A 13,106-nucleotide genomic window follows, 5' to 3' on the forward strand; every position below is an offset into this window, starting at 1 on the left:
TAGACATGATGGTCTTATATGTGAAACTACTACTAGTAGAAATAGTAATAACAATAAATACATGTAGTGCTATAAATTTCCTAGTCCTGCCTTGCTTTAGTAATACAGTGGTACCTCGGGTTAAGTACTTAATTCGTTCCAGAGGTCCGTTCTTAACCTGAAACTGTTCTTAACCTGAAGCACCACTTTAGCTAATGGGGGCCTCCTGCTGCTGCTGCGCCGCCGGAGCCTGATTTCTGTTCTCATCCTGAAGCAAAGTTCTTAGCCTGAGGTACTATTTCTGGGTTAGTGGAGTCTGTAACCTGAAGCGTATGTAACCCGAGGGACCACTGTACCAGCTATGACTACATATTTTGCTTTGCATGAGCTCAATAGCTCTGCTGGTTATACGGCTGCCCCCACCTCACATTGAGCACTGTAAAGAGTTCATAGAAAGATGGATTGAGGCATACTGCAAGATTGGTATGTGTGTGGTCTTTCAGAGTTAACTAGGCAATATAGGCAGTCTCTGTTCCCAAGGAGCTGAGAGTCTCCAACAGGCAGCTGGAAAGCAACAGACGGCAGCAGGGAGAAAGGAGGCAAAGGAGTGAAGAACGTGGGCAGATTTCTCTAATCCATAGCGGTGTTTCGAGACAATGGGAAGGAGTGTGGGGTCCATTCATTCTGCTCAGAGAGAATCAAACACCCCCATCCCGGGGAACTCTTTGGATAAATTCTTACGTCAAGGGTCCCCCCCCCCCGTCTAGGTTTGTTCCATTTCCCCCAAATCATTACCAGCACTTCAATAAAGAGGATGTTGCTGTGGAACATTTTTCATTTAGCATCTCTCGAGGTGTTGTGAGTTTTTATCGGCTCATTAGATAAATCGGCAGTGGGATGAGACAAGGTGAGGAAATTTAATTGCTGAAATAGGGCTCATTTGACAGGGATGTCTTGCGGCGAGAGAGAGAGACAGAGAGAGAGAAGGAGTGTGTGGGGGCGTGAGTGAATGCGGGCGCATTTGCCTGTGAGTGACGCTGGAGGAGGGAATATAAATTATTTTACAGAAAGGAGCTGGAAATCCCTTAGCATCGAAGCCCTCAAATAAGAACGGTGGCTCTTTTTCCTGCAGGTTCAAGTCAGTTCTGCACTTAGTTACCCCACCACCGCACCCACCTTTTACTGTCACGGAGGGCAGTGGGGAACATGATCTTTTTGCAGGCATCTTGTTGGGTCCGTGTGTATAATATGAGGGAGGGGATCCCTGTGCTCTGACGCGGGATAGGAGTCTTCAGTTGTCATAATGGGAGGGGTGGAGGTGGGCATGGAAACGATCTTTCTCTGGGGGCGCTTGGCGCTGCAGAGAATCATAAGATAAAACTGCGTTGACAGTGAAAAAAAGGATTGAAGATGGAAGTGAGGCTCTCTCTTCTACCCATAGCAGGGTAGGGACATTATCCAGGTGGTCTTCTGGGAAGGAACATAACAAGTTGCCTTCTACTGACTCAGACCATTGCGCCCCACTTGCCTACCCTGACTGACAGAGGCTCTCCAGGAGCTGGGTTGGACACTGGGCCTTCTGCATGCCACGCAGATGCTCTACCACCGAGCCGTGGTGTGCTAGGAGGGGCGTCGGGGGCGAGAGCGGGCTTGGCAAGCTAATGAGAGGAGTTTTGTCTGGGGGAGTTGGCTTTGCGCGGTGGCAAGGAAGCCTTGTGGGCGGCTGGCAGCGGTGGAGAAAAAGTCTCGCTGTCTTCGGCAGCTTCTGGAGCAGGATCTTTCTGGCGATCCTAGGGACTCTCCGCCCCGATCCCCCTGGGGGCCACCTCTGACGCAAACCCCTTTCCCCGCCTTGGCTCCGACGCCCCCTCCTCCTCTGTATTCCCCACCCTCCCTTAAATAGCGGAGCTGCGGCCAGGAGGCGAGCTGGTGGCGAAGCAGCTTCAGCTTTTGCAAGCAAGTCTGTCCGTCCTGCTTGCCTGTCTGTCGGCCGGCCATGGTACCTTCCGTGGCGCTGCTCAGTCTCCTCGGAGCCGCAGCTCTGGCAGGTGAGTGAGGGCGCGGGGGGCCGCGCGGGTTGGGTCAGCACCACGGAGAGCGGCGCGGGGTCCGATCAGCACTGTGGACAGCGGCGCGGCTCGGATCAGCACCACGGAGAGCGACGCGGGGGCGGCAGACCGCAGGGAACAGTGGAGGGGAAGGCGGGACAGGGATGCGGAGCCCGCGGTGCTTTCCTAACCCTCTCCCACCTACAGCTGAGTCAATGCACCATAGCCAAGAACCGGGTAACAGGCACTTCGCCTGGGCACGGGAAAGCCCTCTCTCAGTCTGCCAAGGGACCCATCTTCTGTATCTCGTCAGGCTTCCATTCATCCATCCACATGCCCATCCCAATTCAGTTACGCACCTAAAAGAGAGGAACCGTGTGTTTGGCTTGAACGCAGATAGGGAGTATTCATTCAACAGCTTCCAGCTCCAGTTATGTATGCTCACTTCAGTGCCCTAGAGGGAGAGCCAGTCTGCACTAGCTTCTCTTCAAAGGCAACAGCATCTCATACAATGATGGGAGACCAAGCCAAAAGATGGGCTCCTTGCCCATGTCAGAAGTGCATTGGGTTTCAAGTGCGCATAACCTGAATCAGGGTCCCTGTGACAGCAGGAGGAGAAAAGATCATTAAAAGGGAAAGATATATAAAATATACCTTCTCGGTGTGTGTTTTCTTCTCACACACCCACCTGTGTAAGGGAAGGAGGAAGAAAGGAGTAATATATACATGCTCAGTATTTGTGTGTAGTTACCGAGGGCATGTACCAAATCCACTGTAGGTGAAGAAGCACTCCCACATGCTGGTTGTTCATTCAGTTTTTTGCCTGAATGGAACCAGACAACTCAAATTAAGGATGTTAAAATGCTGAAGACACGTTTCTACAAACAGGCATTTTATAGGTATAAAACTGAAAGGTAAAGTGACAGCCAGCACTTTTCACACATTTGCTATTTGTCCATTTTGTAAAAGTATATATGCCACTTGACTGTAAAAAGACAAAGGAAAGAAACCACAAAGCAGTTGCTTTGGTTTGCATTTCAATGTCTGGCAAGATCAGGAAGCAAGGATAATTTAAAATTCCATATCGATTTTAACAACATACTGGATGTTTTAAGAAATCCTTGCTTTAAAACTTGCCTTATTAACATAAGTGCTGTTGGGGTGAACTTGACTTGCCTGTAAAAGAGAACAATTTCATTGTGGAATGAGGCACCCGCTGCTGAAGTTTTGTTGCTCTTTCCCTCCACTTTGGCAACTGGATTGAGGGTGCGTGTTGCCTTTTCCTGAGATGAGTCACTTACCTGCGAGTGCTTTCCAAGTCTTGGAGCTGTAGGAAGGGTAGGAAAAGCCCATTAATTCTCAAAACGTTTATTTCTGACAAAAACAATGTGCTGTGTTTTATGTGGGCATGCTGGCCTGTAATACTGCTCATGAAGAAAAGCACCTGAACACTCAACCAGTGGTTTTAAGTGCCATGGACCAGCTGATGTATACTATTTTAAAAAGTGATAGCTATATATTATTGAGTTCTATAAAATCAACTGTAATACTGCACCACCTTGATGGATAATTAAGGCTGCTATCCTGGGTGGATAATTAAGGCTGCAAGTTGCACTGAGACAGTATAGCGCAGTTGTTAGAGACTAGGAACTGGGAGACCAGGGCCACCCAGCAATTCCTTCCTTTTACAGCACAGATGGGGAACCATTTTCAACTTTTCTGGGCAACCTTCTGAGGACCACATGCCTTTAATGGGCCAAAGGCAAGAAAAGGAAGAGGTATGAATGTGAATTTTACTTTTGTAGTAGTCTAGTTTCTACATGCACACTCCCACACCACTTCTACCCTCCTTCCAGGCAAGCAAGAAGCATTCCAGAGAGGCAAAAGCAAGGTCAGTGGGGAGAGGCAGGTGGCCTGGGGAGAATCCTGAGGTCCAAATAGAGAGGGCTGCATTTCATCCTGCAGACCAGAGGATCCCCATCCCTGTTTTACCGTAAAACACATTTTGAATGCTAAACATATTAAACCAGTTGAGTTATAGGGTGTTTGGGGAGTTTGGGGGTGGCATACATCCCATCCAGTGTTCAGTGGTGGGTGAAACAAAAACTTACTGCCATTTTGCGTTTTGTCATAAATGCATGTATTAAGCTCTTAAACCCCTTCGGCAGAAGGTTGTCTAAGACATTATTGCCCCAGCTAATTGCACGGACAGCTGCCCACATTGTTGGAGATTGTGATCCATTTGGTACAATTCAGCCTGTACTGTAATGGACAGGTGCTCCTTTTTGTGCAATATGGCTCTACAGCCATCATGTGGTATAATACCTTATCCCAAATGGAACTCCTGTATCTAATTGAAATATACCTTTGATGCTGTAACATCGCAACAGACAACACAAATGATATTTAATGTTGCTTGCTTAATTTAGTCAGTGAGTATTCCCTTCATTCAGGGCAGGCAAGTATTGCCTTTGTTTTGAAATAATAATAATAATAATAATAATAATAATAATAATAATAGTACAATATGACTTTATTATCTCAGTAACACTTTAACCATTCCCACCCCACCCCCTTGTTAATCTGCTGCTCCTGTCCTCCTCCTAGTTTCTTGATATAAAAATCCAAAATTCTAAGAGGGCCACATGTTCACCACCACTGTTTTCAAGAAAAGGGTCAGTTTCCCCATTCCACCTTTTTTTTAAGATGTGATTCTGTCTCAGGGGTAACTTCCCCACTCCGGTCAGCTCATTCTAACAAAATGAATTTCAGCAGGGACAAAGGTAAGGCTTTGCACGTAGGCAGGAAGAAATAGCTGCACAAATATAAGATATGGAGCACTTGGATTGCCAGTAGTACATGTGAAAAGAATCTGGTGGTCTTAGTAGACCACAAGCTTAACATGAGTCAACAGTATGATGCAGCGGCAAAAAAGGCTAATGCTGTTCTAGGTAGCATCAACAGAAGTATCAGGTCCTGATCAAGAGAAGTCATAGTCTCACTCTATTCTGCCTTGGTCAGGCCACACTTGGGAGTACTGTGTCAAGTTCTGGGTGTCACAATTTAAGAAGGATATTGACAAGCTGGAACATGTGCAAAGGAGGATGACCAAGATGATCAAGGGTCTGGAAACCAAGCCTTATGTGCTGGTCCCGTGGGTTACCCAAGAGACGAGGTCCAAGTCCAGTCCGTGGTCAAAGGTGCAACGTGGAGGCAGTCCGTAGTAGCTGAAGCTGGGTGCAGGGCAGGGAATCGGGTAAAGTCAGGAACAGGCATGCAAGCAGGGAGCCAGGGCGGGTCAGGAGCTCAGGCAGGAAAGCACAACAGGAACTGGCAACCAACAATGTTGCTCCCGCAACTTGGGACTGGGGCTGGCCGGCTTTTATCTGCCCCAAGGCATAGGGCTGCCCCGATCCTCTGGTGACTCGCCTCTCCTGGTCTGGAGGTGAGCACACCTCCTGCAGGAACTTCATTCCCTCCGCCTCTCTGCCCTGAGTCTCTGCAGCTCAGGAGAGGCTGGAGGGTTACCAGACCCAGAGGCAACCTCAGGTTCCTCTGACGGGGCTGAGAGTGGAGCACCTGCAGGCAATGGGTCCTCCATCACCTCAGGAGCCAGAGCAGATTCAGCTGGTGTCTGCTCCTGAGGATCCGGCACAGGTGAGGACCCTTCAGGCTCAAGCCCCAGCCCTGGCTCAGCTGGTTCCGGAGGTGGGGAATCCTGTGCAGGCTGGGATCCCTCAGGTTTAGCATCCGAGTCCGAATCCCAGGCCATCACACCTTATGAGGAACAGTTGAGGGAGCTGGGTGTGTTTAGCCTGGATAAGAGGAGATACGATAGCCATCTTCAAATATCTAAAGGGCTGTCACGTGGAGGATGGAGTAAGCTTGTTTTCTTCTGCTCTGGATGCTAGGATCTGAACAAATGGCTTTAAGATACAAGAGAGGAGATTCAGACTCAACATCAGGAATAACTCTGACAGTAAGAGCTGTTTGACAAAGGAGCGGTCTCCCTCGGATGGTTGTGGACTCTCCTTCCTTGGAGGTTTTTAAGCAGAGATTGGATAGCCATCTGTCATTGGCACTTTAGCTGAGATTCCTGCATCACTGTGGGTTGGACTAGATGACTCTTAGGGTCCCTTCCAACTGTATGATTCTATGATTCTTCATGCTGACAAAATTTGTTATATGCAAAAGTATGCATACATTTCAAAGGCACAAATCCTTTTGCTTAAACAAGTTGCGATGTGGGGGGGAGGGAGCCCGTTTTTCTGAACATATGAAGCTGCCATACAGATTCCAACCACTGATGCATCTAGCCAAGTTTTTACTCTGACTGGCTCTCCAGTATATCAGACTGAGTGTCCACCCAGATCAGCATTTTGTTTTCAAAATGGGGAGTTCACACAGTGGTGATGACTATCTCTTCCCCACTTCTGAACATGTGGCTCACATAGGAATACTGCCTCTGAAGACTGATTTAGCTCTCATGTTTAATAGTCATTGGCAGACCTCAATTCTTAGCTCTTTTATAAAGCCTTCAAATTTGGTGTTAGTGACTGCATCTTCTGGTACATCATCCCACAAAGCAGTTGTGTGATCTGTGATTAAGGCAGCTATCCTAATCATGTCTACTCAGAAGTAAGTCTCATTGAGTTTAATGGGACTTGCTCTCATATATGTGGGGTTAGGATTACAGGCTAAACACTTAGCCTGTCCTAAACCCATGGCCTAGTCACTATGGCTATATTCAGTGCTTTAAAAAATAAATAAATTTAGGGGTACTCTCATTTTCCTACTCATATTGAAATACTGCCCCTAAATGAGGCCAAACTTAGATTCACAAAATGTTTAGGGGTATGCGTACCCCTGAGTCCCCCCAGAAAAAAAGCACTGGTTATATTCTACCTCAAGGGAACAAGAGGGGGAGAATGCTATTGCCCTACTGTCCTTACAGTGTTCCCAGAGGCACCAGCTTGGCCACAATGGAAAACAGGATGTCAGGCTTTATAGGCCTTTAGTACAACCCAGCAGGGCTCTTTCTAAGTTTTTACAGTCAATTAATCTCACGGGGAATTCCAAATTGTAAAATGTTGATAGAAGAGTGGAAGAATTGCTATCTATTTGCTGCCTCTAGACATTACAATAAAAAGCTATTATCCTTTTCCCTGCCTCAAGTCAGCTGTTTTCCCACCACCGTAAACTAAAAAGTCCTGAACAATTCTGCTTTTTAAAAGGTCCCCCACCCCTTGGTCATTTTGGGTACCTTTTTCTGCAGCTTTCCCATCTCTTCGATCCCCATTCTGAGAAGGGATGACCGGAACTGTATTTGGCATTCTGTGCAGCTGCACCATAGATTTATATGATGAACTGAACTAGAACTCTGTGGCATTCCATTTGATGCTGTTGGACTCCAACTCCCATCATCCCTGCGCATTGACCATTCCGGCTGGGAGATGGAGTCCAGCAGTGCCTAGAGAGCCACAGAATCTCCCCAACCCTGATCTAGAAGGTGGAACTCAGAAATTCAGTGCTTTGCTCTGGCCCTGAAGAAGAGATTCAGAAGGTGCAGACAGCATCACCCAAGATAGAGAAGCAACATAAGGTAGTGGCTGTTATGCAACTCCCACTACAGTTTTGATGCAGAGTTCATGTGAGGGGAGGAGTGTGGCTAGAATATGCAGCGCTCCAGGAATACCATGCAGGCAGATGGTCCTCTCTGGTCCTCTGCCAGCTGGCTGATGGCTGCTTTTGACGTTTAAATTTATGCTAGGCAGAACTGGGGGTGCTGCAACTGGCTTCATTACATTCTCTGTCTCCTTAGGCTAGGGAATAGGGAACATTTTTTCAGTCTGAGGGCCACATTCATTTCTGAGTAACCTTCCAGGGGCCGTGTGACAGCAGTTGATGGGGCCGGAGGCACAAGTAGGCGGAGCAATGAATGAAAGTTTTGTTGTAATATACAGGTACTGACTCACACTTGCAGGCATGAAAGAGTTAACCTGAGCCCAGAGCTCAGGTTGCAGGTGGGTGTGGCTTAGCAAGTGCTCAGCAGCCTCTACTCCCCTCCCTTTCTCAGTCTTTGTCTTCATGCTTCCTGGAACAAGTGAAGAAAGAACCCTGTGCAGGGAAAGTGCCCACACCATCCTAAATCCAGAGCTGATGATGAGAGCTGTTGTCCAGCAATATCTGGACATATTCCTTTTCCCTGGTGTATACTCAAGGGATTAGCTGAAGTATACAGTTAATTATAGCTGAAAGGGTGCATGCTGGTGCAGGGCTGTTCATGTTTTGGTCCAGACCATGAGTTATTAGATTCAAAAACCCAGAAAAAGTCTCCCTGTGTCTCCTTTAAGCTGCTGCTAGATGTAATAATTTAAGGTATGCAAAAATCTATCAAAGAGTAGCTGCATCTGTCATTAGTATAATGTGGTGATGGATGTTGGACATCTTGGGGGTTAAACAAATTATCCTCAATGAAAAATGCTTCAGAAACTGAATGTGGGCTTAAGCACTAAAGGGTTATTTCATTGTTTTATTCAGTGAGCTTCCATTCTGCTCTGGTGTAGATGCTACTGCCTTCATTAGGTATTGAAGATCATATATTCTCATCACAGCATTATTGTTTAATAAGCACACTTGGTTTTGAGGAGATTGGAACTTTGGAATTAGGCAAACAGGCAGTAAATTCACTTTTCATTTCCTGAATGAAAGTTCATTCGGGGCCCTGGCGGCACCAAAGCTCAATCTTGGCTAGCTCACTTTGAATTATGGCATCTAATATGTTGAGCCTATTCTGCACCGATGGGTGGCTGTTGCTGTTTTTGCAGTAGTGTAGTGTTGGATGGATTGCTGCACACTCGAGTTATTCATTCATTATTAAAAACTGCTTCAGCAAAAACAGTTTGCTTCCAATGGTGCAGCAACAGAGGCCTGCACTCTTCTGGATTTGGACTGGCTGTGTTGCAGAATAAGTCAGGCACATTCATGGAAGTGAGGGGGGTCAGGGAATATTGTGAGTCAGATGATGGGGCATTTTCACAGAGACAGAAAACGTGATCTAGCTGACTCATGGGGGCAGGGAAATTCCCATTGCCAGCACACGACTCGCTCTCGTGAATATATTCGTTTTATTACTGCCATAACTCACGCACCAAGCAAGCATTTAATAAATGATATCGCTGCTTAACGTTTATGCTTCCGTAACTTTTTATTATCATTTCAATCTAGGGAATGTAAAAAAACAAAACAAAAACCCACTCACTTTGAGCAAGCAATATCCAAGAGCTAAACAAGTAACAGCTTTTAACGATGATGAAAGATCATGGGATTAAATTCATATTTCACACTGGATATAAATCTGTCCAGAAAGGGGCTTGGGAAGAGGCTGTAAACCATTTTCCCACCCATGTACAGCAAGAGAACCATACAAGGGGGCGTGGGAATCAAAATACCTAAAGAATGAGTAGCAAGCATAGGAAACCGGTATGTGGAAGGATTTCATTCATTTGAAGTTTGTCTTGGCTTCTTTGCAGATTCCTCTTCAAAAGCGCTCAGAAGCAGCAGGCACAACAGAGGTCTGCTGTTCTAAATCTGCAAAGAACTTGCAGACTGTAAAGCAGGGATAACCAATATGGTTCACCACCCTGCTGTCTAGCATCCTAGTAAAGAGGTGTCTCCTCTTCTCACCGACTTTCATCAAGGATAAAGAATGAAATGGGGACTGGGAATCCGAATGAAGCGGTAAACCAGGGAAGCATTGCAAGCAACAATACCCTGCATTTGGAAGTGACCTGTTCAGCAGTCCTGTTATGTGCTCCAGTGGTTGACATTATATAAACTATTCAGGGTACCAGGAAAGACTGGGAAATTGTGTTCTTAGTGAAGAAGGAAGGCTGTAATATGCAAAGCACATAGTTAAGGTTGGAATAATAATAATAATAATAATAATAATAATAATAATAATAATAATAATTTATTTATACCCTGCCTACCTGACTGAGTTTCCTCAGCCACTCTGGGTGGCTTCCAGAATCTGCAAGTAAAACAAAGACAATGGGTTATGGTGCTGGAGGAGACTCTTGAGAGTCCCATGGACTGCAAGAAGATCAAACCTATCCATTCTTAAGGAAATCAGCCCTGAGTGCTCACTGGAAGGACAGATCCTGAAGCTGAGGCTCCAATACTTTGGCCACCTCATGAGAAGAGAAGACTCCCTGGAAAAGACCCTGATGCTGGGAAAGATGGAGGGCACAAGGAGAAGGGGACGACAGAGGACGAGATGGTTGGACAGTGTTCTCGAGGCTACAAACATGAGTCTGACCAAACTGCGGGAGGCAGTGGAAGACAGGAGTGCCTGGCGTGCTCTGGTCCATGGGGTCACGAAGAGTCAGACACGACTAAACGACTAAACAATAAATTTTGGGGCTCATGCAGACTTGCCCTGCCCCCACTACTTTCCCTTGGAAAAACCCAATCTTAAAACGCTGAATCAGAGCAAACACCAATCAGGGTTTCTCCAGATTGATGTTTGCTCAAATTTATTGGTAAAGAGTGGGTTTTCCAGGGGAAAGAGGTGGGGCAAGGGCAAAACTGCTTGAAGCCATGCCTAGGAAGCATGGAACAAGCAGAAAACTGCCCATACCCATGCTTTCTAGGTGCAGGACAAGTGCAAGTGTAGGATCCACTGAAATCAATGGGTCAAGTTAGTCATGCCTTAAATCCCATTGATTTCAATGGGAACTAAGTGCAACCAATTTAGTCTGTTCTGCTTATGGGTGCCATTATTTAGAAGGTTTGGCAACCGCTTTCTAAGGGAAGACATATTTGCGGGTCTGGAGACAAACGTCTTGGAATGCAGCAGTTGTCTGTTGAAACCAAACCAATTTTGGCTGCAGTTTATAATGTTGGCTTGTTTTCACCTGTTACAATCTGCCATTGGGGTTCCCATGTTTCTGACCTTGGACATGTTTTTATTCAAAGGTGTTCATTCAGCACCGGTGGAAAACGATGATCATGTTGAAGAAATGGTGAGTAGGAAAACTCTTTATTATGCTAAAATATAGGTGAATTAAATTGCCCATCACAGATTATTAAAGCTCCTTGCATTCAGTAAGAAATGCTCTTTACTAAACAAGGCTGGGGTGAAGAATCTCTTTCTGTTTCCTTTGAGAGGAATCCGAGACTCATATGTTGACATATATCTGGTAGCCCCTCAACTCTATTGCCTTCTCTGATCCAACCCCAGAGGCCTCTTTCAGATAGATGTCTTTCCACTTTAAGAACCTAAGAGTATTAAACACTAGGTGGAGGAGTGGGTAATGATGTGTCACGCAAATGTTGTCTTCTATCCCGAAAATGCCTCTGGCCCACAATAATGTCTGGCAGTGTTCCATCTGGAATTAGGGAAAAGCTTTGGCTTAATTGTTCTTTAATGCTATGCCAAGCAGATCATCCAATTACATCTGATTCGGGGGGGGGGGGGATGCATTGTATGGTACAGGCTGCCCGCCTGAGCACACTTACTTTTGAGTATGCCTATTGGAGCTCAGTGAGATTTTACTTTGAGTAAATATTCATAGAAGTGCATGGGTCAACAATTCCCTCTGCATTAGAAGACAAAAGATTAATGGCATTAAATACCACTTCAAATGACTGTTTGCTTTCAAATTAGTGCAATGGGCTGTGCACAGAGTACATCCATCTTGTACCCACTACGTTCAAAGGAAGCATCCATTCTCACTCTGGGATATTTGGATCTCCTCTTCCTTTATGGTGACAAATGAATATGCTTGTTGTTGAGTTGGGTGTTTGTTTATAGAGCATTCTTTCTCAAAAAAAACCCCCAACAACCCTGGAAATTAGGCTTCTGCTGTGCTTTCTTTTTTTGACTGATGTATATTAATTCACTTTTGCATTTTTAAAAAACAAACACTTGTATTCTGATCCTATTCTGACTCTCTTGAAGGTCTCAGTTGGAGTAGAGTATTTTATAAAAACAAATAAATTTATTTTATAAATAATTATAATTTTATAAAAACAAATAGCAATGGATCCAAACTACAAGAAAGAAGATTCCACCTAAACATTAGGAAGAACTTCCTGACAGTAAGAGCTGTTCGACAGTGGAATTTGCTGCCAAGGAGTGTGGTGGAGTCTCCTTCTTTGGAGGTCTTTAAGCAGAGGCTTGACAACCATATGTCAGGAGTGCTCTGATGGTGTTTCCTGCTTGGCAGGGGGTTGGACTCGATGGCCCTTGTGGTCTCTTCCAACTCTATGATTCTATGATTCTATGATTCTATGAAATAAAGAAAGAAAACACATTGACCTTCTTTTCTTGTTTTTACTCTAGGTGACGCGGTGCATTGTAGAAGTCCTTTTGAACGGTTTGTCGAAAGCTAATGGTCCACCTATCAATCCACTGTGCAAAGAGCTTCTGAAGAAAAGTAAGTGCTCAGGTCTTAAGGGAATCCGACCTAGCTCATCTAGCCCCATTTTTACACTAAGGAAATAATATGGTAGATGATGCAATTTCACAAGCAAAGCTGTCATGACTGTCCAAGAACCCATTCATATCAAAGTGGCCCTTAATCAAGTGTGGCAAACTTGCTGTGTGCATGGGAAACTCAAGGAGGATGACGCTTTCGGAAGATTTAAGTCAGGGAATGGCAAACTAAGGTCCGGGGGCTGGATCAGGCCCAATTGCCCTCTGGATCCGGCCTGCGAATGGTTCTACAATTGCCACTTGGATCAGCGCGATCATAATTTTGTTCTATTTTTTTGCCCCTCTACCTAAGACACCCCAAGCTTACAAATGTACATCTGTGGTTAATTTTGAGAGGCCCAACAGTGGCCTGACAAATGAGTCAGAGGGCAAAAGCAAAAGTGAGCGAAGAACTAGAGGAGAACAGAACTAAGACTCTTTTCAATGCATCTGTGGCCATAACATTTCATATTTTGTTTTCAATGGCCTTGTCCATGAGGAGGATTATTTAAGTCACAGATGGGGAATATTGAGGTGAGGCAATGGAAAACCAGATGGGAGGGGAAGTGGCTGGGAGCAATGAACAGGAGCATTCCACA

The 13,106-nt window shown here is 45.5% G+C and overlaps 1 protein-coding gene across 5 annotated transcripts in view; it reads left to right on the forward strand.

Annotated features, from left to right (window-relative positions):
• Positions 1-13,106, forward strand: part of CHGB (chromogranin B) — an 80,346-nt gene that overhangs the window by 59,221 nt on the left and 8,019 nt on the right. For 4 of the 5 annotated variants that reach the window (XM_053380709.1, XM_053380708.1, XM_053380710.1 and 1 more), the window contains 2 exons: positions 11,007-11,053; positions 12,376-12,469. In XM_053380709.1, the coding sequence (XP_053236684.1) occupies positions 11,007-11,053; positions 12,376-12,469 (141 nt within the window). Of the gene's footprint in view, positions 1-1,681; positions 2,028-11,006; positions 11,054-12,375; positions 12,470-13,106 lie in introns of those variants that run through there. The other variant, XM_053380711.1, reaches the window with a different exon arrangement.

The sequence above is a fragment of the Podarcis raffonei genome, chromosome 3 (genome assembly GCF_027172205.1).
Source record: "Podarcis raffonei isolate rPodRaf1 chromosome 3, rPodRaf1.pri, whole genome shotgun sequence".
Taxonomy (NCBI): domain Eukaryota; kingdom Metazoa; phylum Chordata; class Lepidosauria; order Squamata; family Lacertidae; genus Podarcis; species Podarcis raffonei.